At 38.0% G+C, this 27,232-nt stretch overlaps 2 protein-coding genes across 16 annotated transcripts in view; one reads left to right on the forward strand and one right to left on the reverse strand.

The window, feature by feature from the left end:
• IMPG1 (interphotoreceptor matrix proteoglycan 1) overlaps positions 1 to 13,836 on the forward strand; it is a 126,087-nt gene extending 112,251 nt beyond the window's left edge. The window contains 3 exon segments of the mRNA XM_027600829.1: positions 5,189 to 5,384; positions 10,893 to 10,965; positions 12,278 to 13,836. Of these exon segments, the coding sequence (XP_027456630.1) occupies positions 5,189 to 5,384; positions 10,893 to 10,965; positions 12,278 to 12,355 (347 nt within the window). The 3' untranslated portion in view covers positions 12,356 to 13,836.
• A 3,228-nt stretch (positions 13,837 to 17,064) lies between these two features.
• MYO6 (myosin VI) overlaps positions 17,065 to 27,232 on the reverse strand; it is a 146,035-nt gene continuing 135,867 nt past the window's right edge. For 6 of the 15 annotated variants that reach the window (XM_027600917.2, XM_027600913.2, XM_027600912.2 and 3 more), the window contains 5 exons: positions 26,410 to 26,513; positions 25,341 to 25,472; positions 22,277 to 22,303; positions 19,442 to 19,660; positions 17,065 to 18,892 (listed from right to left, as the gene is read on the reverse strand). In XM_027600917.2, coding sequence (XP_027456718.1) covers positions 18,693 to 18,892; positions 19,442 to 19,660; positions 22,277 to 22,303; positions 25,341 to 25,472; positions 26,410 to 26,513 — 682 coding nt within the window. In that variant the 3' untranslated portion in view covers positions 17,065 to 18,692. The remainder of the gene's footprint in view (positions 18,893 to 19,441; positions 19,661 to 22,276; positions 22,304 to 25,340; positions 25,473 to 26,409; positions 26,514 to 27,232) is intronic. The other 9 variants (XM_027600916.2, XM_035728312.1, XM_035728313.1 and 6 more) reach the window with 3 other exon arrangements.

The raw sequence follows: 27,232 nt of genomic DNA on the forward strand, positions 1-27,232 counted from the left end.
ATCTATTCCTACGTCTGTTGCTCTTGAGCGCCATCTAGCGAGCACTCGGTTTCATCACACTGAAATGGGCTGCTGGAGGGCTTGGAGAGGCGTCCCTGGAAAAGACGTTCTAACAGGTCCTCAGCCCAGGCCAGCCCAGGGGAAGCCTGAGTTTCAGCCAAACTGAGCTGAAATCTTGCCTTAGGACAGGACCCAATCAAAGGAGATGCTTCACTTCCTGTCCAACACGTGAGTGTTGCCAAAGAGCGCAAGAGAAGGGCATAATGAAATTATAAAGAACAGGGCAGAAAGGCAATCAGTCAGTTCGGGGGCAAGTGACAGGACGATCTGCTGTACGTGGGAAGGGGGCGCCGTGCAATGAACTGGGGTTAGAGACATGCGCACCAGACACCCTCAGAGGCCTGAGAGACTGGGAGAGTCTTTTTTCAGGCCTGACAAGCATGACAAGAAACTTGAGAAAGAGAGTCTTGGACCGTCAGGGACCTATGAATTTATAAACTGCTTGGTGACCAAGACCATAATCTTTTTAATGTTAACTGTAAAATGCCTCAAAGTGTTCCCTGCAGGTAAGGAACATTTATTTAAATGGTTTTGATCACATGATGAAGAGCTAAGGGACATCCTTCTTCAGTCAGCCAGTTGGGAATGCTTTTCAAGGACCTTTGGCACAGAGATAAAAAGACATTACATAAGCAAATCAGGGGAGAAACTGATACATAAAATGTGCTTACACTGGACATCTCAGAATGATATGCCCAAGCCCCACATAGCAGCTCACTTCCTGCAAGCCGTGGTCATTGCTGTCACATTTGAGCAACAGGAACAAACGTGGAGTTGCTGTAGTATCAGACTGTGCTTCTCTAAGCAAACATTCTGCCTAATGAAGGAGTTTGGGCAGACAGTGGTTTTGAGCTCTTGTTTAGTTAAGAGAGCCTTTGTTCAAAGCAAAGCATTTGTGGAAGTCTGATATGTGAACCGGTAAGAGGAAAGATGCTGGCATGTTTGGGCCTCTCACCACCCCCACCATCCCTTGTTAGCCCCTTGGACCCTGAGGTGTCTTTTGGAAACCCCATATTGGAAAACCACTAGAATGATGTCAAAAGCTGAACATTGTAAGCAGACATGTGGATGCTAATCTAGGGTTATACTTTCTAGCTAAAATGGACTTCAGGGGGCACCTGGGTGACTCAGTCAGTTAAGCGACTGCCTTGGGCTCAGGTCATGATCCTGGAGTCCTGGGACTGAGCCCCACATCTCCCTCTGCCCCTCACCCCTCTCATGCTCTCTCTCAAATAAATAAAATCTTTAAAAAAAATAAAATAAAATGGACTTCAGTTTCCTCACTTATGAAAATGAGGTCAGTGATATCTGCTCTGGAAGGTGGTTGTGAATATTAATGAAGACATGTTTGAAGTGCCCAGCACAATGCCAAACACAAAATGGCCCTCAATAAATGTGAGCTCCGTGTTTATATAAATAATCGTCATTGCACTCCTGGTGAAGCTGGAGGTTCAAGATCATGATCCCTAAGGCTACGTCAGGGCAAGGCCTGAAATGGAATGACATTAATGCTTTGACTACCTCCAGAATCCACATGGGAAGCTAGGGACAAAGCCAGGACCTCTTGGTGTCAGGATGGACCTGGAACTTTCCTACCAGCCCCAAACGAGCAGCTCCTGACACGGCTCTACACACTAAGGTCAAGTGCCCTGGACTGCCTCTACAGAGATTGTCAAATTTGCTGTGTAGAAGAGCTACCTAAGTAAGTTAAGGACAGAAAATTAATTCATTCTGCCAGCAAGCAATTATAGTAAGCCCAGAGGCTACCCCAAAAGATAGTAGGTGTTTGGTGGGTATGGTACAGGCTCATGAAGAAATCTCCCTATAGTGCCATAAAAAGAATGTATTGAAAGAGGGTTTAAGCAAATCCAGGAAGCTAAGGCAATTATAGACCAACTAGTCTATGCACCAGTCATGAGGACTTCACTTCTTCAAAGCCACACACAACTTGATTATGACTTGAAAATATTCTTCTAGAAAATGGCATCCAGTTGTATTCTTCTTAATTAGCTATGGATCTCAAGTCTCTTTTGTCTTCCTTCTTTCCAAGCTACCTACTGTTCAGGTTGTTGCTACATAATGTTTACGTAATGTATGGATCAAATCAGAGCAGAGTGGAGGAAGTTCAGACTGATTTTGTGCAAATTTTGTTTTGTGCAAAGCCCTGGCGATGTATTAAGGAGGAGGCAAATAATCGTATGGCCTAAGGTGACTGAAGGATGAGTCCATCATTCTAAGGAGAAATGTCTTTGGGATATGACAAAGAAAGAAAATGACAACAGTATAGGGAAATCTTCGCTTAAAAAATTTCTACTAAACTTTCATCCATTGTACAGTCTCTTCTCTTCCATGGCGCCTCCTCCCTATGATCAGCCCACATCCAGTTCTCAGTCTTCGCCTGAAGCCCGAAGTTTTAGGTGCCCCCTCAAGACTGGTATGTAAGTAGAGGGCCATCAACACACCTAGGAAAAGTATTTTTGAAGTATAATAATGGAAGCAGTACGGGCTGCTTCACAGATTAAATTTCTAAATATGATCTCGTCTATTAACGATTCTAATTAACGGCAACTCCCTTTTCATGCCTGGTCCCACAGCTCCCCCTCCTGGCTCTTTCCTTCCCTGGCACTGCCCCTCACACAGAGGATCCACACAAAGAGCCTTCGGCTTTGCAACACTCAACTTCTGAGTCTCAGCTTCCTCATCTGCAAAGTGAGCAAATGTGTGAGAAGGTTCTAAAATACCTTTCAGCTCTAACATTGTATCTAAAGTGTAAGATTTTATCTAAAGGATAAAATTAAATTCTAAAGCAATTAGTTGGTCTGAAATTCTTAATGCTGAAGATTTTGAAGGGCCACGCTGATATGTGTTGGATCAATGAATGTTGTCTTAGTACTCAGGAAAGTAAACACAGCAAACACACAGCAAACGAAAACTAAGCTTGGTGATTTGAAGTCTCCAACTTCTCTGTGGACTGGTCCTGAATAAATAACACGGGGAAAGCAAGTTATCTATAAACTAGGTGCATTTGATTTTCAAATATATCTGGTCGAGTGTCCCTGAATGTGGATAAGTTTATTTCTCCAACGTTGCCTTATTGTGTTCTGTTCAGCTTTACTGGTGCCTAGATTATGCCTGGCTGGGCTGAAGGAAATGACAATAAAACTAATATTTTTTTAATGGGAAACTCATTTGGTTATCACACATTTGCTATTACTCTTCAGAGGGGTAGAATCTGTGCATTCCGTCAGCTTTCCTAGTTAATATATTTCTCCGCTGCGGAGAGAAGGAAATGGAGCTCCGACTATTCCCCCCTGACTTCCGTTATCAAGACCACAAGTCTTGAGTGTAAGGTCACTGACAGCTGTTATTTATTAAACCTGGTCCTGAATGTGAATCGCCTGAGTTGTCAGGGTAAATTTGAGTCATTTTCTAAACAGTGACAAGGATCCCATAACATGGCCAGCTTTAGGAACTTTCAAGCAGACGAAGCCAGTTCACATTAGTCAGTCCTGCTTGTCCATAAGGGACCCTCATGCTGCAAAGAAATACAACTTCACGTGAAGTCTTTTAGCAGGTCTACCTGCTGGGAGCCCCAAACACGGTTTTTCCTGCTCTTGCCCACCGCTGGGGCTGGTTTTGCTAATCTCCCTCGCTATCACTTCTGCCACCACTAGGAGCCGCTGGACGAATGAACATAAAGGTTCATCGGCATTCTCACCCCATTCCGTGTCCCCCAGTAACCCTGCACAGAGCTTCTGTGGGCAGTAAACTTGGCAAAGCCACTGTGTTCCCCACTTGAAGATTCACAATAGACATTAGCTTATTAATGACCCTAAGAAATTTAAAAGTAAAAAGAGAAGGGGGATAAGTTTGGAAGGAAGAGGGAGAAAGAGAAACAAGGGAGAGAAAGCTGTTACGTTTATTTCACCCTGCATTTGGTGGGGGGGGGGGGAGGGGGGAGGAAGCTTATTTAGCCACCAACCTCTTCTTAGTATAAAACCTATTAAGTCCTGCTGAATTAGAGTTCTGCAAATGTTCCCACTTGGGAAAAACAGGACCAGCTGATCACTTGAAATCATCCTAATTCTGACAATGCTATTTACAGATCTTCGAACGCACAATTCTGATGAGCCCCTTCCCTCGCCCAGAAATGCACCACGGTCTCCGCCTGCCTATAGAGTCCAAATTCCTTAGCATGGCCTTCAAGACCTACCAGAATTTGGCCTTATCTTTCCAGTCTTGGTTCCCTGCCTTCCTGTCCATGAGTGTCTGCTGCCTCCGAAGTGGGTCTCCCGGGCTCTCTCTTCTCCTGTCGCTTGCTTCCCCACCTCTGTGCCTCTGCTCGTGCTGCTCGGTCCAGTCGGGAGGCCTGTCATAGTCTTTGCACGTACAAATGCCATTCACTTTAAATAAATGAAACAATGACCTGAAACAAATAGATCTCTAGTCTCTGTTTTTGAGAGACTAGAGATCTATTTGAACTTTAATAGGGGAAAAACAATTAATCCAAAGGAAAGATCTCTTAACATTAAGGCCTAAGGAATCAGCAAGAGACTAAGAGAAAGATACTTTTTAAATGAGGACATTGTCCTGAGTTCTCAAAACCATCCACGTATATGACTGCTTGGCTACTTTATAAGGTATACCTGATGTTAAGTATATATTTTCACAACTCATCTCTGCAGAAAATGCTTACCTTAAAAACCTAACAAACAAAAAAATCTTAATTTTCTAATGCAGCGGTTACCAAACGTGCTCTCCAGATGCGGCAGCATCACCTGAGACCTCCTTAAAAACACAGATTCTCAGTCACCGTCCCAAGCCCTCTGCTTCAGACACTCTGAGGATGGGGCCGGGAACCTGTGTTTTAACAAGGCCTCTGGTTGATTCTGATGCACAACCAAGTTTGTGCGTAATTATATTCAGAGTAAATATGTTATCACCTGTGTCCATAATCTCAAAGATACAGAAATGTGCATTTCACTTTTCACTCCAGTCTGTTACCATTACTGGACAACCCACTCCAAAATGGAGTGATCGCAAATCTCTTTGGTCTCTGGTCTTTGACTTCCACCAGTTCGCTGCACGGGCATCCACGTAGTCATTAAAACCTGCCCATCTCTTACAGCGGATCAAGCAGATCCCTGCAAATTCCTGGCCTGTGGCGAATTTGCCGAATGTGTGAAAAATGAGCGGACCGAGGAAGCAGAGTGTCGCTGCCGACCAGGGCGCGAGAGCCGGGGGCGTGGGCACCACCGGGACCCGGGCCTCTGTGCCCCTGCAGAGGAATGTGAGGTCATCCAGGGAAAGGGAGCTTCGTGCAGGTGGGTCGAGCACAATCACTTTATTGACCCAGGAATTTGTTATTCTTGCTTTTGAGAAACCTATTGTTAGAATGAATGTGTACGTTCCTCTAAACCCACGGGTTCTCGATCTCCAGTGCACATCAAAATCTCCCAGAGGCGGCGGCGCCTGGGTGGCTCAGATGGTTGGGCATCTGCCTTCGGCTCAGGTCATGATCCCAGGGTCCTGGGATCGAGTCCCGCATCGGGCCTCCTGCTCCTTGGGAGCCTGCTTCTCTCTCTCTCTCTCTCCCTCTCTCTCTCATGAATAAATAAAGAAAATCTTTAAAAAAAAAAAAAAATCTCCCAGAGGAGGACTTCTTTTAACACATGGCTGGGCCCTGCTATGCTCTTTTTTGATGCAGCAGGTCTGGGTAGGGCCCAGGTAAGGCTGCTGCTGGCGGTCCAAGGACCACACTTTGAGACCACTGCTCCGGCCTTTCAGCAGTATTTCAGTAAGACCAGTAAGGGAAGGAAAAAGAGCCTGTGTCAGCTTCAAGACCGGTACCACATGGTCTCCTACCTTATTGGTGTTGCGGGGGGTGTGTGTGTAATATTTTTTCCCTATTTGTAAATATAGCTTTCATCATGAGAAATCTGGAAAATACAGAGAATTATGAGAAAGAAAAATCATGTGATATTCATATTAACTGTTCTTATCCTGTGATGCACATGTTTGTACAGAATGTTTGCATAGAATGTCCTAAAGCAAAATGGAATCAGACTGGCTTCTTTTATACGCTGCTTTTTTACATAGAACATTCCCCCATGTCATTAAATATTTTCTGTACCATCATTTGTAATGATTACATAGTAGTCTAGTCTATAGATATGATATGTTTAATCAATCCTTTATTTCCAACAGAAAGGTTAAGAGAAGCTCTTAAGAAGAGGGAAAAGGAGGCAAGATATAATTGGCCTTCTATTCACAAACCAGACTTCAGGGTGTAGGTGGCATTATGAACCATCAGGGAACACAGAGGCCCCTAACGCTTTTCCAAGTCCTGTGACACCTAGATCAAGTCCACACGTGCACTCTGCCCGCCCGTGGAGGGCTTCTTCCTGAGCCTGACTGGCCTTTCCCAGTCAAGAGTCTCCAATCACAAACACCTGAACATCTCCCCAGTGGTGATCACCTGAGACCCATATCTTGAGTAGATCATCCTGTGTTTGTTTTTACTGTCCTCTTACTCATTCTGGTGGCCACAGTCTCTAATTTCCCACCAGGGAGGTCATGGCCATCTGCTTACTCCATCAACAAGAAGCTAGAGAGATTTAGCCTTTCTCTTCATGAAACATACCCTGTTCTTTCAAAGTATTCACACTTTAAAGACAACAACTTAACCCAATTATGGTTAAGAAGAAATATTCTGGAGTCATATTGTGATTAAAATTTTGGTTTGGGGCGCCTGGGTGGCTCAGTTGGTTAAATGTCTCAGGTCATGATCTCGGGGTCCTGGGATGGAGCCCCGCTTTGGGCTCCCTGCTCAGCGGGAAGTCTGCTTCTCCTTCTGCCTGCCGCTCCCCCTGCTTGTGCTCTATCAAATAAATAAATAAGTAAATCTTTTTAAAAAATTTTTTGGCTTAGCAATTTACTAATCAAGTGACCTTGGACCAATTAATGTCTCAAAATCTCAATTCCCTCATTGGATAATGAGACTAATAAAACCCACCTCTTGGGTTACTGCAAGGAGTAAATGAAATTGTTTATAAAGCATCTTTACAAAGAACATAAAACACAAGAATATCCATTCAAGTGCGTGAGGATTATGATAATGCTGTCAACTTACTCCAAATTAATCTCAATCCCAACAGGATTTTATATGGAATTTGACATTCTGGTTCTAAATTTATTCTGGAAATGAAAATGTACAACAGAAAATCTTGAAGTACAATGATGGAGAGGTTGCTCTGAAGGACAGTAATACATAAAATAATATTTAGAACACTAAGACGGACAATAAATACACAGAACAAATATATATAAGCCCCAAATAGACCCTTATATTTAGACTATTTTAACAAGCATTTCAAATCAGTAGGGGAAGTATGGACTGATCAGTAATGCTTAGAATACAACTGGCCTTCCATTTAGAAAAGAAATAAAATTAGTTTTTTACTATACACCAATCAATTCTATATCAAAGATTGAAACCTAAAATCAAAACTTTGAAAGTATGAGGAAAACTATTTTTAAAACCATTTGTATAATCCCAGGCTAAAAAAGCCTTCCATAATTAAGACACCAATTTCACATGACATTAAAAGGAGAATTTCCACAGGGGGAAAAGTCACCATAAATAAAATTAACATATTAACAAGGTGGGAGAAAAATATTTATAACCTATCTTAATATCGTAAAGGTTGAACATCCATAATCATCGGAGCTCCTACACATCAATAAAAGACAAACATGCTAATATTAAAATGGGCAAAGAATACCCAAGGGCAATTCATAGAAGAAATCCAGATGACCAAGAAAACATAGGCAAAGATGCACTCAGTCTCACTATAATTAGGGAAATCCAAAAACAATAAAGAGGTATCATTTGTTACTCATGAGTTCAGTAAAAAATGTTAATACTATCCAATGTGAGTAACGTCAGGGAAAACTAGTCCTATCAAGCATTGCTGGTGGATGGGTAAATTGGAAGAAACCTTTTTCCAAGAAATATTTGTTGGTATCGATAAAATTTTAAATTTGATGCATATACTCTACTTTTAGACAACTATTTCTACAAAAATAGTTGCATTTGTGCACTAAGATATGTTTATAAAAACGTTCCCAGCATCACGGCTTTGAATCGTGAAACAACGTACAGCGCCTCTGTGGAGAAACAGTTAAGTGTGGTGTATCAGTCGCTACGGAACACAACAGTTGAAAGCAATAATACAAAAATCTACCAGAGCTGCCATAGAAATAAGACATTTTATTAAATGAGAGAAGTAAGTTGCAGAATAACAGATCCTGTTTGGGTAATAATTTAATAATAAAATTATGTATACTTAGAAGTATATTAATTTCAACTATATGGCATTACCATTTCATCAGTAACAAATCATCAAATATTGGCAATTTTGTATGGTTCGCTCAAATATGTAAGGAAAAGCAAAGCAAATACATGGAATGACAGACACACTCAGCTACTATCCCGGTTAACTATGGAGGAGTAGAATTGCCCAGCGTTAAATGTTAAACCCTGATCTCAGCATGAGGACAAACCCCACGGCCCCCACAAGCCGCCTCAGAACTGAAGCAGAGGGGTGCTGAGGGTCCCCCCGGATCCCTGACCCCACTACTGTTCCTCCCAGATGCCATCATGTACGTAACTCTGACAGTTTACTTATGTGAGGATCAGGTGACCGTTTAAGACCTTATCAACCATAGCTGAAGACGGTGATTAAACCGGAGGCTTTAGAGTTAGACCTGAGTTAAAGCTCTATTCCAACTTGCTGTGACCCGAAGCAACTTTGAGCCCCACATTTCTCGTCCATATAATGGGGATGACAGGAATACATTCATGGGTTTGGGTGAGGAGTAAAGCAAATGCTCTTCAGGGTGAAGCACTCTGCTGCGGGCATATTGGAGCCGTTTGGTAATTATCCACCAAGGGCAGCCCCGTAAGGAGAAACCTGAGTTCCTACCCGGCATTTAAACCTAAACTCAGAAGCAAATCAGCCGACGACACTAAAGTGCTGTTAACACTGAAAGCAGCACTCTCTAAAGCATTGTAAACTCGGCTGCATTTTTTGTTAGTCTACCTGAAAGTGAAGAAAAGAGATAGGAAAATTATATTGAGGGCAGGTGCCTTACTGAGATGAGTCCATGGATACACAACAAACATTTTCAGTTTCTTTGTCATTCTACTGCCATCATTCTATTTTTACCTTTGCTTTTCCTTCTTTTCCTCAATTCAGTACTTAAGAATATACTCCATACATTTTTCATTTTCTTAAATTTTAATTGTCCTATATACATATTCAGTTATATTAAGAACTTGGCAAAAATTCTCCCAAGAATAAACAAAATTTTCATTTTCAAAGGTTCTTTTAGCTTAATGAGTTTGACTTTTATTAATTACAATTATCATTATACATATGCAGAAAATGCAAATCTAGACCTAATAGAGTAAATTATTTATGACTTTTCCTCCTCAGATCTAAAAATTTTCACTTTGTCCTTTAATTTAATAGGCCTAATGTGTTCTCTGTGATGTTTTTAATGATAATGAAAATTATTTCCAAATATAGGAGGCAGATTAAGGAAATGATGCAAAGTGACATCTATGAGGATATTTTAATAAGGAAGTACTTGTCTTAACTACAGTAAGATCCCAGATTTACTCACTTGCTACACCTCAGACAAGGGAGGGATCCATTTTTTATCGCTAGTAGCTGTCCCTAACTCCTTTATGAGCACTTTCTCCACTGAATGGGGAAGGGGTGGCAGGGAAGGAACCAAGACAGGGAGGGGTTAGAGTTTAATATAGCCCAATCCGATTTTAAAAACTACATCCGATTAATAGTTGGAGCAATTTAGGCAACTCAATTCCCTTGGAGTATATAATCAGGCTCAAAAATCCTTTCCCTTTCCTTCCTTTCTCCAAGGTGGTGCCTACATGTTTGGGGAGTGGGGGCGGAGGCCTCTTCTTGCCTCACCAGGCCCTTTGGAAAGTTTCTATCCTATTTCCCTCACCTGTGATCTCTTAGTTCTGACCCGAGGCACCTACCCATCCCTTAGTACTCTGAGTCTCCAAGTCACCCAGCCCGGCTAAGTAGGAGCCAGAAATGCTGCCTTAGCTGGTGATGGAAGGAACAAGGAACTTGTCCTCCAACTACACCTCCCGGATAGGCTCTTCTTCCTAAAGTGATACCCTCTCTCCGCCTTTCCCTGAAATTATAATGGACATAATGTTGGGAGAAAGAAAACCATTTACTGATAAGGGAACATACGTCAGAAAGTATTCTCCAAATATTATATCCATCTTATAATGTAAAGAGGGAAAAGACAAGATGCAAAATGTGTATACACTATCATCAGAAATTATGTAACATGTATATTAAAAAGTCTGGAATTATATACATCAAATTTTTAAGTTACTTTTAATTTTAAACTGTGTGAACAAATGTCATTGCACAGTTGTTTTTCAGCAACCACGACTCAGAACCTGACTTTAAAAATAACAAAAATAGCAAAAAATAGTAACTGCACTTTTTGCAAGATGAAGTTATCACTCAATCTTTCCCATGAGCTTTGTTCAATCCTTCTGACACCACTGCCTAAGAAACAGTACGCCAAATGGAAGGCAAAACTCAGGGGCAGATGCAGGGAGCATAGTTCTTCTAGCTCTAGTGGAGAGCACCTGCAAAAATAGGCTATCCGTTTTCATTGTCATATTAATTTTAAAGCTAACATAGTAGAAAGGTGTAGTTGCTATTAATGTTGATAAGCCCAGGAAATAGGATACCATGTTTTTGCTTTTTTTGTAGATCGCTGGGTCACTCTAAAAATCAAGCATTCAAAACCAGTGTTAAGAAGCTGCAACATCAGCAAAATAACAAGGTAAAATAATACTTTTATATGTTGGTTTTGATTACTGAATTTTAAAGAAAATTTAAAACATTTCTAGGTCTCTTGTTTTAAATAGAGATAAGTGAGAGCACTTTTCCTTTATTTGCCAAGCTTTTTAATTTAGTATTGTAAGGTGGGGGTGCTGAATGCATTTCTTGGTGTGAGGAAGATAGAGACAGAAGGCTGGCATTAACTGAAACATATAGATAAAACAATAAAAAAACAGAAATGATCCAAGTAGTTTTATTCACTTTTTCTTATAAAAATATACATGCAATTTATCAAATGCATTGCAACAGGTTGCAATTTTCATAATAATTTATATTCCTGGAACTGAATAATTTTATGCATATTCTTATAAAATATCTTCAGTGATTTCAAATAATGAGCAAAAACAAAGATATGTAGAGAAAGAGAGGAAACATAATTTGTGAACGAGTAACTTCAAGAATTCCTAAAAGTTCATCCTCAGATGAATGTTCCTTTCAGTGTCCTAGATGTCCCTTTCAAATTATTCATCCAACTTATTTTACTAAATTGTCTTACAAAGAGAAATAACTTATCTATATCCAGGTTAAATATAGAGATTTTTTAAAAATAACTTTTGAGAAAATACCTTGGAAAACTTTTAGTCTAAAATAAAAAATTTCAAAAAACTTAAACCATCTTTGATGGTAAAAGTGAGTGATAATCAGCCAGTGCCCACTCTACCAGAAATCTATAGAGTCGGGTGGAAACAAACACCTCGAAGCTTGCACTTGAAACAAGTTACTACCATCAATAGACAGTCAAGGATACCTCAGTATCCAAGCACACCAAAGGCTAATCATAATTTCCTATCTCCGGGTGCACACTGGGAAGAACGTGTGCCATTCTGACTTCCTGAAACAAAGCAACTCAGAAAGAGAGAATAAGTTCAGACTTGAACCACAAAATGACAACAAAACACCAGATGTGATATTAATAAAATGGGATGAAGCAAACACCAAGTAAATCCTAAAGTCCCAGGTAGAATTAAGGATCACATTTCATCTGAAGCAGCAGAATGGAATAATCATTTGTTTGCCCTCTCTGCTTGAAGAGATGGTTCAGCCTGAGAATCTAAATGGGTCTAAGAAGAGATGGAATACATTCCGACCACGTTATCAAGTTAGGGATATTTTGGAGGGCATCTCCGACCCTTTCAAAGAAGATACCTAAAAGGCAAGCATATTCTTTCAAACACCAGAAGTGACACTGGAATGCTATATGGATTTGACCTCAAGTGGCATTTCTTAAGTTCTTAAAACTATTTCTCTTCCAGATAATCAGGAAAAGAGATTCTGAATTACTGACTGGAGGATATGAAGAATTTAACTATCAAGATTGGGAAGGAAATTAAAAACTAAAAATGTACAGATTATAATTTAATCTGTCTCAAGAGAAATGGTCTGTTTTCTCAAGGAAAATTGTATCCACTGTTAAAAATCTGAAAACATAGGCAGGCATACTCACTAGTCATCAGAATCCAGGCATAGAGTCAATATTGAGAACCAAAACACACAATGTTTCAAATAGAGAAGCATCATGTACTTGATGACTGCAGAATTGCAGAAAAAGATGCTTATTATCAAAACCCAAAACACAACCATTAAAACATATTTCAGCTACTCCTGATAGTCTTCCAGCTACCCTTAAAATACTGCTCATAGATCATATACAAGTGCAACTTACTTGTTGTTTAGGGGAGGTTGAACAATATATCATGAGGCAAAGCTCTTCATGTGTTACATGTTCATAAAAGATGACTATTATGCAAGGAGATGCAGGTCTCTCTGAATCATGGACGTATCCAGTATGTAAACACTGGTGGGGGTATATTTGTTCCACACTTCAATGTCTGTCACACACACACACAAAGACCTTCAGTCTTAAGCACACTAATTTTAGAAGAAATTAGTGCTCACACAGACCGTATTGTTGCCAATAATTTCTGAATTGTTCCTTTAAAAGAAAAAGGAAGTGGGGTTCACATATACATACCATGAGAAAGCTCTTATGACCACATAAAGCTATGTTAAAGGGGGAGAAAATGATGTTATGCTTTGTCACATAACCAATGCCTGTTTTCCACCACAGATGAACTATGCCTTCCTATAATTTAATAACTCCATCGAATACTGCTGGACACTAACTGTCCTGTGTGCACGGGTAGATTGGCATCAAGGTAATCCATTTTAGTCAGATTTTAATGTGGTACTTAATGAAAAATGATTTCTCTATTTCAAATGTTTCACTATTAATGTATTTGCTGCAAAACCTTAATTTCAATAAAATTAAGCACAATATTCATAGATTTATAATAAAATGGATCTGTTTTACCAGCTATTCCCTGGATTTGCTTTATGGATTCTGATACATGATTTTAAGCATGATTTTCATGCTACCAAAAGATAGCAAAATATTCAACATTGACAGCAACATTTTAGCAGTAAAACTTGAAGAATAAAAACAAATGTTTCCTAATAATAGACACAATCTCCCCTCACACACACACACCTGGTTACAAATCCTTGAAAATTCACTTCTGTTGGCCTCAGAAATGCATAGCTGCACCCCAATCCTCCCCTGAAGTGAGGAGCTGTGATACGGGATAAGGACGTCAAACTGCACTATGTTGGTCGAGTGCCACAAAGAACTGTGGCAGATGTACGTACTCACTTCCATATTCCTGGAACCCAGAGGAAAACATGCTTGTTAGTAGCATGACAGGCCGACCAAAATCACATGAAAACAATTCCATCAAGAGAGAAAATGAGGGGCGCCTGGGTGACTCAATCGGTTAAGCACCTGCCTTTGTCTCAGGTCATGATCTCAAGGTCCTGGGATCGAGCCCTGGAACAGGCTCCAGGCTCAGCAGAGAGTCTGCTTGTCCCTCTCCCCGCCCCCACTCTCTCTCTCAAATAAATAAATCATTTAAAAAATTAAAAAGATAAAAAAGAAAGGAAATGAAAATCTGACAATGATCACCTCCTCATAAGGTGCCCTCCACCCTCCACATTTCAGTTGTGCTCTAACAAGAGCAGGGAATGTTGTTTTTGATGGGGAAGGAGAAGTAGGTAAACACTCCATCCTCTGTTAGAAAGGTGCCCCTCTGAAGCAAGGGCCTCTCACTCGTTGGATCACCCACATTTTGGATTGGTCTTTTCCAACCAGCTAGAGAAGAGCTGTTGACCCACCTGGATCATTGTAGGTTCCAGATGAGGGGCAAGAAGTAGCCTATAGAAACTGTCGATATTCAAAGTCTCAGCAAGAAGGCTTCTTTGGATCCCCAGTTTTTACATCTTGTGTCATCTTGTAAACAGACTGGTAAGGGCGCCTGGGGAAAGGCAGCCAAAATTTGGGTTTCCTCTAATCTAGTCAATGTGAGTAGTCGCAGGTCACACACACTCCTGCTCGTTCCCTGGATGGAAAACCCATAAGAGTCTGGGGCCAAAACAAGGGTGTTCCAGTCACCTGAGTTCCCTTGCCTTTTCCCCCCAGCCACCCAGCACAGGGTTTCCAGCTCTGGTGACTGGATAAAGCTCTGGACCCCAGACTTCTCCAACTTATTCCATCTGAGACATGGGGCAACAAGTGCAACGTTTACAACTGTTTTGTTTGCAACACCCTGTAACTGTATGAAAAGCACAAGATGCAAGAGGAAGTTCTACATAGACAGCATTTATTATTTCTATTTCTAGGACATCATTTTAGGAAAGAATCAGATACACATTTTTTTAAGGAAATGAGGAAAAATTAAGTAACAGTTGCAATTAGATGGGTTTTCAAAAGTGAAAAGAAAATGGCCAATTAATAAGCCTATTTGAGGTCTGAGGTTGAGATGATGCATAGATACAAATTAGTATTCACGATTCTCTTTTTAATTGCAGATTTTTTTTCCTGATTTATCTTTTTAAAAATTTCTTGAAAAGTATGACAACTAAACTTACTTCATATATTAGGTGAGTGATAGGGAAGGAAGAATACACTGACTTGAACTGAACTGAATTGTATTCGATGACCTGGTCCTAAGATGGGGTAGACTCTACTTCTCAAAGTCTCTCCAACTTGATCCCTCTGTGAGGCTTCTGCACAGAACGTCTCCTTCTTGCTGGCCTTCTCCAGTGTGGCAGTGCCATTTCTACATGCTAAGAACTGCTACACCAGGTCTATCCTGATCCACGTGTTAAAAACCATAGGTTCTGCTCCTATAGTACATACAATTCATTCTAAAACTCAGCTAAGATCTCGGAGTGCTTTGTCACCTAAAAAGTACCAGTGTTTTTCAACCTGGGGATGTAGAGTCTTCAGAGGCAGACCCATTTCTTTCTCTTCCACCACTACTTTTCTCTTTATTTTTACAATTGATCCCCTCAACTTGTCCTTATTCTCATTTTTAGAGATCTTCTGTCCCCCCCTCCCTTGTTAGTTTACTTTTATTTCTTCTCAGAGAAATAAAAACTCTCAATACTTGTTATTTCTGGTAATGATACATACAAAAAACATGTCACACCTTCTGAAGATGTGGAATGACGAAGGAGCAACTCCGTAAATCGACAGGGGGCTACTCAAAAAAATTTGCTTGTTTTGATTCTTTTTGTTCCACATGATTGAAGCAAAAGCGTTTATACCTCTTTCATGGTCTAGAACTAAATTATTTGACCCCTCTGAATCTTCTACACCTCCTCTGTAAAAGGAGGTAGATCTACCACTAACATTGTATTAACTGACTGACTGATTCATTCAATAAATATTTATTCTACTTATCCAAGTACTCTTAAGGTACTTCACGTAAAGAAACCAAAGATCTACATTATCTGGATCCCCTGAGAACCACAGTAATAACCTGTGAATGAAAATTCAAAGAAAAAAATTTTTAAATCCAATTTAAAAAGCCCTACAATTAACCCATTATTCTTGCCTGTGAATTTCTGTTCTCTAGCTAAGCTTCCACAAATACCACCTATTTTCCACGTAGATTGTATTTTCTTACAGAAGTGTTCACTGTGTTACAGGAAAAATGACCTATTAAAAAGTCATTATAGGAAGCAGAATGTGAGTTACAATAAAATGTCTCTTGTGTGGGTTTGTACTCCTACAGGCATTATTTTATTTTTTCCTCACGTAGTAATCCCTTGAGACAGTACCATCTACTCAACTTTACAACTAAGAAAATTCATTCTTCTCTTGACATATGTGTATTAGAGAAATTTTCTTTCTCTCAGTGAATACCCACAGCTCATAATACATATCTCAAATATGTTAGTGGCATTAGGAATTACATTGTAATTAAATTGAATGTGAAAACATTTTTCCTTCTCATTTTTAGTATTTTACGTATGTCTACTTTTGCAAAGTACACACTAAGGAAAGGACATGTATTGAGTAAGACAAGCATTAAGAGATGATGAGTTCTTAATATACAGCATGCTGGTTTCAAATTTTAAATCTCAATTAAAATGACATTAAAACAGGAATTTACTTTTGATTCCCACAGTTTTCACATAACATTTATAGGTTTGATTGTGAATACTGTAAAGCATCAACATCTTTCAGAATACCATTTCTGCTATTTCCCTTAAAGACTGATAGGGTCCTAAATTTTTCCAGCAAAGGGGCCTGTGTGTGTATGTGCATCTATACAGTATGTAGGTTATCGTGAGTCTATCTGAACTAGGGCAACTCTCCTGGAGCCAAAGTTAACTCCGGAGACTACTTTAAATAGAGAAGTTCTAGGACAGCTGTGTGACATAATTAGCAACAAAATGGCTTAAAACTATGATTTTATTATCTACTAAAGACTTGCAATGATGCTTTGCTGTGATAAATGTCTTACAAATTCTTCAAAACATTAAGTTCTCTCATTACAATAATTTTAACCTGTTTGATGTGTTCTCCACCTAGTGCCTGCCTGTATGTATCTAGGACATATATAAAACTCCTGAAAACAGCACTAAAGAGACAACTCATTAAAAATCAATTTGATTAAATTTTCAAGGACTTTACTTGCTACTAGTTAAGCTTATCATTCACTAACCTATACAAATAAAAACACCAATTAAAGGCGAGTGATGAGAAGAGAGAATAGGTCATTTATTTTCAGTAACCAGACCTTCTGTCACCAATCACAGGGATCAAATGACCCAAGGGTGGGTGAATCTCTGCAGTAATACAGCCTTCAAAAGATAATCATATTCACATTCTCAATAGCACAGACAGGACCATTTAATTTCTTTAACAGGAGACAATCATTTGCACAGTATCATAATAAATAAATACTTCTGTACTAAGACACATATTATGAAAGAAGCAATTCTGAAAACAGTGTCTGTGGCTCAAAAGCACTAATCTAATCAGCTGGGAAATATTTTCCTAACTGAGGTACTCTCTAGGAAAAAAAAAATCATTGGAAACCCATTTCAAAGGTTAAGGTCTTTAAAAATCAGGGAGAAAAAGTGCAAAGAATAATTTTATTTTTCTAATTTTATTCTAAAATACAAACAAGACTCATTAGGATTATGTCAACATGACTCCTTGATGTAGCTTTGTCTCCAAATTCCTAACATGAAGTCATAAATATTAGGCTTGAAACTGCTGACATTTGATCAAAACTAACACCACACAAAGAAAAAAATTATCAGTTACATGAAATAAGCAATTACTTGCTAAGTATTGGACTTCTGAATCACAAAACTTATAAAACAGCTCACAATTACCAAAATCTGAAGGCCAAAAAAGACACTAGGAATTTTTTAAAAACAAAGATGTTTTGCAGCAGAACACTAGTCTAAATCATATGAAACAACTTGGACAAGATTCTGATACAAAAATTGCAACTGAGATGAAATTGAAAGAATATCTGCATTCAGTCCAGTTAAGCCACAGTGCCACGGAAAACCTATTTCCTTTTCTAAATGAAACAAGTTATCTCAAAACTTTAAGCATTTAAATGGTCTGAATTTCCTTTATTTGTCCATGGAATAGAAGAAAATATTTTTCTATAGCGACACAATGTGATAGAAAAGAAAAATAAATCTGTGCATGATACTGTGAGTACCTTCTTTATCACAGAGTACATCAAATACATTCAGGCTCTTTCTGGAATTCTAGAAGTTTGGGTGAATTGCTTTACTCAAATTAAGACACAGCACAAAGGAGGGGGGGAAATAAAAATGTCCACCTTCAATGCAAATTTCCATGAATTTCTGAAAAAGTAAATTTTAAAAGTTACACAGCTTTTCAGATCAAAACATCAGTGCCTTGATTATTTTAAGTGCCTTAACTTTTGTAAGAAACTTTAGGCTAAGGTTTCATTATTCCAGCTATATGGTTCTGTGCCATCCTTGCAAAAGCAAGTATTTTGAGTTTTTAAAAATTTTCTTTTCCTAGAGAACAATTATGATGGACTTCAAGGTAGTCTACTGGCAAAGAATGAGAAATGTCAGAATCTGTCCAAGTGTTCACAAGTATTAGAATGAGGAGACGTTTAACAGTTACAGCTGGATACAGGAAAATAATGTTTAAGTCCCCAATTCACTACCAGCATTGACCTGAAATTAACAAAAAGCCATGATTACTAAAATCTGTTCACTTTGTATAAGTAGTTCTAACATGATCATGGAATGGTTGGATCTCTGGGGCACACACCCTACCTAGAACCACAGCACGCGTTCCCAGTGCAGGTAAGGCTGCCACATCTACTTTAACAGATTCTGCAGCATGGCCGTTGCATACGTGGGCCTAGCCTGCCTGCTCTCAATCGCACTCTGGAGGTACTGGATGCCTCCACAGCGTTCCCAAATTTCTTCAAACTGTCTTGGCAAAATCTCAGCACCACGCTTTCGAGTCAGGCCTGTCTCTTCCAGATTCAGCTCACACATCTCCATGTCATCCTTACCTGCACAGGGGAGACATCAGAGAATTAGCCATCAATCTCTTCAGAAGCACATATTATAAACTTTATTCCTGAAATAGTTATAGTTGTCAATTCTCATAGATTCAAGAACTTTTAAACTTTCCTTCCTAAAGGAAGCAGACAGAAATCTGCTTAATAAATTCACCAGAAACAAGTTAAATTTGTCCTCCACCAAGGACTCTTTCAGAAAGTATTAACACTGTAGTTGATCAAACAAGTTATCAGCCTTAATAAAAATGCTACATTTCTTTAAACAATTATAAATCAACTGATATAATTAAACACCAATGAAAAGGTTCTCAGGACACAGACAAGTTTCGATGTGCTCTACAAGGACATAATTAATCCAAGCAATTTCACATCACAAATAAATTAATCCTCAATTAACTGGAAATGCGATCCAACTGCAGAACTCCATTCCTCCATCCTGAAATTTAATGAATTATTACATTATATATTAGATTGTTTCATTCAGAGGGTTTATAATCCTGTTTTGCTTTATAAGGTTTTTTTCAAGTGAATCATACACACCAGCCACAAGAAGGATGGGTGGCTTGTCAGGATGGAGTTCCATTTGCCGGGCAATCCACGGTCCATCGAAATGGGCATACCACCAGCCTTTTTTCTTATTCTGCGGGTCTTTGTACTGGTCCGCAGGGCGGATGAATGGGATGCGGAAGAAGCGTTGCTGTCGGTTCATTTCGATCTCCTGCTGCCTGGCAGGAAGCTGAGACGCTGGGTTCTGCTGAGCTATTACAAAGAACAAGGAAAGTTACACCAGCAGCCCAGGGGATAATGAAAACAGCCTTTAATCCTAAAATGCACCACACATTTTTTAAAAAAGAAGAGGAAGATTCCTAATAGTAACTTTAAAACAAAATGTAAGTATTAATTACTTATAAATGAATAAAACTTAGAGTGTGATTTTAGAATTTTCTTTCCCCAAAGATGTTCCTTAACATTGCAAGTACACACACACACACACACACACACACACACACACACACACACACACACACACACACACACACACACACTCCACAATACCAGCAATAAAACAAACAAGTCCAAGCAGATTCCCACAAATGACTGTATCAGTAACCTAAAACTCACATGGCAGGAGAGCAAATTAGTATTATTTGCTAGGATTTATATTTTATCTCCAAAGAGTTCAAAATCAAAGGCCACAGGATAACTTTTATGGGACTATTTATGATAAAACAAATGAACAGTAATTTCACAAATGTAAAGAATTATAGATATCTGTCAATTTAATCACTATTTCCTCAGAAAAATGGAAGACAAAAGTTTGCTCTTTTGCCAACTGATTTTGGGATTTAAAATGGCCAGGACAGATATTTTACTAGTAATATTTAGACAACTTCATGACAACACCAAAAAACTGTAACCAGTAAAAGCATCAACTTCCCCTCAGAGATATTTGCTTATTCTGAAATCAAATTTCTCGGGGTGCCTGGGTGGCTCAGTCGTTAACTGTCTGCCTTTGGCTCAGATCATGATCCCAGGGTCCTGGGATCGAGCCCCGCATCGGACTCCCTGCTCTGCGGGGAGCCTGCTTCCCCCTCTCCCACTACCCCGCTTGTGTTCCCTCTCTCGCTGTGTCTCTCTCTGTCAAATGAAATCAAATTTCTCTTGGAATAAAATCCACTGAAGTAAGTGCAAAGTGTATAATATTTGGTTCTCTTTGTTACAGAAAAGAAAAAGCCTTGCTTTTCTGCTAGTACTGGACATTGCACTCATATCAATTTTTCCCCCTTGCTCAATTTTCATTACTAAACAGTTAGGTTTTTATTTTATCTGCAAATATAAACATTTCTCTGGGGCAGTAACTTTATAGCTTTGGCAGCATAATTTTGTAAAGTCTGTTTAATGTGCTTTTTACTCACAACTTTAAAAGTAGACCAACCATTCACTGCAGCTCAGTTAAGAATCTCACTGAAATGCTCAAGTATGTCAATGAAAAATTACAGAATATGTGTAAGTCAAGAACAGCCACATGGTTTTTATAAGAATTTCCAAATACTGCAAGGATGAAAATACTCTTATTCTGAACTTTTTTACACCAATAGTAAAAGCTTTATAGCAGCTGAATTTATTTCTGTGCAAACCAGAGAAAGCAAAAAGCAGTTAGCAAAGTGGTATATGCCTATGAAAGCATGAAACAGAGGCCCAGTTTTGTTAGTGACTTTAAAAAGCCGCATCACCTTCAGCATGTTAACAAAGAAGAGCTTATTTATTCTTTTGTTCCTGTAGTTCCTCCAAACTACTTACAGTTTAGTGTTTCCATTTCAAGTTTTAAAAATTACCTACTCTGCAGAAAATATACTAACCCCAATTTAAGGAACTTTTTTAAAAGGATAAGAAAAAAAAAAAAAACCTTCCCTCCATCCTAAGCAGTAACTTAGAATACCCAGTTGATAGGGAACTTACTATGATACTGATGGCCACTTGTTAAATTAACCTGCTTTTTTCTTTTAAAATAACAGTCTCTTGTTAACCTTAATATACTGGGTAAAATTAAGAAACTCAAGGAAAAGTTTTTGATAGTTTTTTTTTTTTTTTTTTTTTTACTAATGTGAGAACTGAAATTATATTAAGGAAGCCTTAATTTCCACAAATATTCATCTGGAAAAGTACAAAAATACAAATGCTAAAAAGTCTGAAACTAATAAATGACTTTCACATCCTGTCATGTCATCTTTAACATATGAAATAAGTTTTAAATATGGCCCTATAAATTACTAGAAGCAGTTAAAAAAAATCAGGTCCAACAAGTTGGCAAACAAATATGGCATTATATCCAAATCATTATTGCTCAACTGACTGCAGAGAAAATTTACTGCATACTAAAATGACTCAAATTATCAAAAAATGTGCAGCACAGGGTGCTATCTATACAAGTAACAGAATAATCTCCTATTAGGAGGCATCCTATTAAACCTGTGTACATTATCACACAAAACTCAGATCTCTTTGGACAGGAATGTTTATACTGTAACAGTGTTTGAAACCAGCACCTGAAGTTAGTCTTTATACTAAAAAGATCAGCTGCTTATTGAGTTTTGCTACAATGAGAATTGTGTATATTCACAGCGTAAAGTGCCAGTTATTTTTTAAAAAGGAAGTAATTTCATAAAACAACATATTAATTTTGTTCTGCAAATATATTTTGGAGTGATCCAAATGAAAGCATCATCTCAATTATCTTAGCACAGACAAACCAACATTAATGTACAACTCCACTTAAAAATTGTAGCAAAACAATGTTTAACAGAAGTTAGTACTTTATAAAGTATTTTTAACCCATCTTCCAGTTAGCTCATAAGTTACCACCCATTGACTTACGTGAATTGTTCAAAAATGGTGCAAAATCTGTGAATAAATATTTTATGTTGAAGATAAAAATGGCAAAACTGTTAAATGAGCATTCTTGTAATTTATAAAGCCTTCCTAATCAATCGAGGTGGTGACTAACAAGTAAACATCCTGTCCACAGCCAAATACTCTCAGAATTACCTACAAGTAGATGCTGCTTTCTGATTTAAAAAAGTTAAAAAGAAAAAAGCTATTTTGATTAAGCTTTAGGAAACTCTGTTTGATGGACATATAAAGAGAACCTAAATTTAAAAATTGTATTTCAGGGTGCCCGGGTAGCTCAGTCGTTAAGTGACTGCCTTCAGCTCAGGTCATGATCCCAGGGTCCTGGGATGCAGCCCCATATCAGGTTCCCTGCTCCCGCGGGAAGCCTGCTTCTCCCTCTGCCCCTCCCCCTGCTTGTGTTCCCTCTCTCGCTGTCTCTCTCTGTCAAATAAATAAATAAAATCTTATAAATAAATAAAAAATAAAAATAAAAATTGTATTTCATTTGTAATTCTGGGACACAGTAATATTCAAACAAACATCCAACACGATGATTCAGTAATAGACATTCCAGTACCTTCAAAGCATTATTAGAATTTCTGTAGAAATTAAAAACTTCTAAATTCATCAAAAAATAGATGCCTTACAGAAAAAGTATTGCCATGTTTACATACACTCAGTATGTTTTAACTTCTTCAAATTGTCTAAATCTTTTTTTTTAAAGATTTATTTATTTATTTGAAAGAGAGAGAATGAGAGAGAGGGAGAGCACATGAGAGGGGGGAGGGTCAGAGGGAGAAGCAGACTCCCTGCTAAGCAGGGAGCCTGATGCGGGACTTGATCCCGGGACTCCAGGATCATGACCTGAGCCGAAGGCAGTCGCTTAACCAACTGAGCCACCCAGGCGCCCCAAATTGTCTAAATCTTAAACTCATGCAATTTTTATTTTAGGAACTATGAAATAAAACCACTCTCCAAAGTCAGCCTTAATCAACTAAATATTCTGAGTCCTTACTGTGCAATTTGCCACTTTCCCAAGAATTATTTCTGGGAATCTCTTTCTGTAGTAGATATGAGGAGAGCATGCTCACCCAGTACAGCACACATGAGGAGGGACTGAGGCTCTCCACGCCCAGTTACAAGACTTAACCATGATTTGTCAATGTATTACTCTTAAATAATATCTAGTTATGTTTTTTGTTAATCATAAGTTGTCATTTTCTCAAATTAAGGAATTCTAATCCTTCTAAATAATTATTAAACTAGAGAGTAGTTCCTTTTACAGGATGATTAGCTGCCCCGTTAGGAAACTAAGCACAGAATTTTCTCAACTGTTAAGCATCTTGATGCACTTCACCTTTCCTTTAAACTGTACTTCTGTGTCAGAATGTATTTTACATGGGAAAAAAAATAAAGAGAACAATAAGTGCTTTTCAGAGCAGAAGTTACATTTTATCCTGAAATTTGCCCGTAATCAAATTCTTTGAAGGCTACATACGTGTGGAGTGTGTTCACATAAAATTCCTAAATTTGTTCATATATACCTAGAGGGGGGACTCGGGAAATTTTCTTAATCTACTCTTTTGTTCTTCCAAATAGTATATTATGAATTGAAACAGTATAAGAACAAAGTAAGCAAGGTAAAGCTGGGTGAGTACAGTACCAAAGTTTGGTTTAAAAACACAAGAAATATTTGTGTGTTCATTAAAAATGTATGTGCCATATATTACATTACTTTTTTTGTTTTAAGAAGTGCAATCATTCAGATGTATAAATTTGGGGGAAAAAAACATGATGAAAGCCTTTCAGCTAAAGGCCATAATTAGAACACTACAGCTAAAAAGGTTATAGCTAGAAAGAATAGCCCATTGCCATTTTTACGAAACAAAGGTAACTGGCTAGAAACTTGGTACAGTGAACTGCTAATGGAATCATCCTGTTATCTTTAATTCCCAGGGATAAATTTATAAATTGGAGAAGAGAGCGGTGGTCACAAGAATATCAATGTTTCGAGGGCCTTCCGCCTGCCATTTCCTAGTTCTGGGTAATCTCCCATTGCCCTTCCAGAGCATTATACTCTGATGACACCTCCTGAGCAATCACTAGCAGTAACATCTCTCTTATTAATAGTATTTCCTTTACTCAATCTATTCTTTACAACAACTTGGAAGTACTAAAATTCTACCATTTAATTGATTTTAATCAAACATTGTTTTTATTTGCTAGAAAGGTAGTGAAGGAGAGCTCATTTTCTATCTCACTTGGGTCATGTATTGCTAACTATACTATCAAGTGCTGGGAATACACTTTTTAAATAAAGACATTAAACATGTTGTCACCTGGATGTTGACCACAATTAAGCTAATACATTGTGCCAGTCTGAAAGTAGCAAACTGAACAAATGAAATTCCAATTATTGCTTTAAGACTGAAATTACAACTCATATATCACAGGTATCCTCAATTAATGTTAAAGCTAGTGCATACTTTACTAGGTTAGGTCTATCCTTCTCTACTTTCCAATTTCAAGCATACAACTTTGTCTTTTGCATACATAACAAAGTAACAAAATTTATTTTTTGAATCTCAGTCAAAAAATCAAATCCCGGTATAGGCAAAACTGGTCTAAACCAAATTACTATTTCTCACTCTTATATTTTGACAAGATTGTAAAATAATGTTTGCAGCAAACGTTATTTCACAATTTTCTTTACATTTCCACATGTAATCATTCTATATGTGTATATATGTATGTGGAAAAAATACATATTTACATTACTGCACAACTTCTTCAGTATAGATAAGAATATTCTTATCTCCAAAATTTATCTTAACTAAATTCAAATACTTCTTAATAAATATGACTTTAAAGACATAATAATACAAATAATGCCATGAAAGATAAGCCATTGTGGTTTTAGGCTCAACAGATCACAGCTGCACAGTAAGAGAAAATTTGTATTGTACACTTTACCCAAATGTCTTATGTATAGTTACATACATTATATATAGATACTCTGGAACATTTAGAAGTACAGATTTGTTTTTACCATAATCAGTAACAGACTTTGGAGCACGTTGCTCTGTTTCAGTATTTCTCTTCTTATTCTTTGATTTCCACGCATGATACACTTTTAGTCTCCTGTGAAATTCTTCTCTGCAAGCTGCCAGGAGCTCAATATCTATGGATTACATAGAAAGAGCCCCCCCCCCCCCAAAAAAGGAATTAGCATCCTAATTTAATTGTCTAACATTATTACTCTGTGACATAAACATATATATTATACATATAATAAATTTTTTGTTTTTAAATAGTAATCAAAAGTAAGCACATTATTGATAAAGATGAGCATTTTATGGTAATATTATCTTTTACATTTACAGAGCACTTTCTTATGCATTATTACTATATCATTTGCTCCACACAAGAACCCTGGGCTAAATAAATAGTCTTTTATAGGTGAACCTGAATCAAAGAGGGTAAATCACTTGTCCAAGGTCAGAGGCCACAAAAATAGAGTAAGAAGTCACTGTGCTCAAATGCAAGCCAGATTTACATGCAACAGATTTTTTATGTTTGTAATTATGCGGATAACCTCAGTGAGGAGGGAGAGAACATAGCAAGTTCTATACAGTTATGGCACCTTAGTTCCTAGGCATAACATCCTAAACTCAAACACTATGATTTAAACAAGAACACAATTATGTGGAATCATCTGGATATAGCATTTACTGTTCTGTTGGAAGAAAAATAGCTTAAAAAGAAAGGACTGCATTGCCATTTTTTACTTTGCATACATAGGTCAAGATTCTGATATATTGGTATTTAACTATTCTGAATAACATTAAAAGGGTCAGTCATTAACGCAGCCCACACCATAATTTCTCCATGCTTTTCTGTCTCCCACATAGATAAGAGACAGGCAAAATGAATTTAATAAGTATGCCTTTCCTTTAGGTTTGTGAGTAAACTACATCTTCATTTCAAGGTGAGAATAACAAAGAGAATGGCTTAATTTATATGCCGAAAAAGAAAAAAATTACACCCCAATCTAGGTATTTCTTTATTACCTGTCAGCCACAGAGCCTTCCCATTTCTCATCTTCTCCATACACTTACCACAAGAAGTATTGATGGTATCACGTAGTTCTGCATATTTCCATTTACTGAGATCATATTTCTTGGTACCAGCAGCTGCCTTGGTGGCTTGTACAGCAGGACCTCTGTAATTATTATATATTTTTGCATGTTTAAACTAGAAACATGAATGAAATGTTGACTAAAAGGGCAAGAAAGTGAATCTAAGTTCGAGAAATAGAAATAACTACTAGAAAAACATATAATAATTTCTGTATCTTTGACAGAGGAGATTAAAAATGGTATACTATAGGATTCCTAGGTAAATTAAAATTTTCCAGTGTGCCATTTAATAGCCATATTATGTTTTCAATCGGAACTTCTAAAGTTAAAAAATATACATTTATATATAGTCCTCAAAATCAAAAAGGAAATCCTCTTGATTTCTCGAAAAATCATTAGAAGCATTAAGGGTTTATGAGCCGCAAGGCCACACAGTGCAATCACCTACAGATTACTGAAGCTACAGAGAGCCAAGCCCCAGCGAAAGCTACTGGCTCAGAACCTCCCTGGATGTTTGCAGGGTCAGCAGGTAAGTAGCCAAACTGCAATCCCCTGCCTTTGTCATTAAAGATGGGCTAAAAGAACAGCCAGATTCTGGAAACCCCTTTGCATCACTATTAAATAGAACACTTAGGAAAGTTCTATAAGGAAATAAAACGACACTCTCATAGTCAGTGAGTAATATGACAACTAGTAAATTATGGAAGCAGCCCAAGTATCCATCAATAACTGAATGGATAAAGAAGATATGGTGTATATATGCAATGGAGTATTATTCACCCATAAAAAAGAATGAGATCTT

Source organism: Zalophus californianus, chromosome 7 (assembly GCF_009762305.2).
Source record: "Zalophus californianus isolate mZalCal1 chromosome 7, mZalCal1.pri.v2, whole genome shotgun sequence".
Lineage (NCBI taxonomy): Eukaryota > Metazoa > Chordata > Mammalia > Carnivora > Otariidae > Zalophus > Zalophus californianus.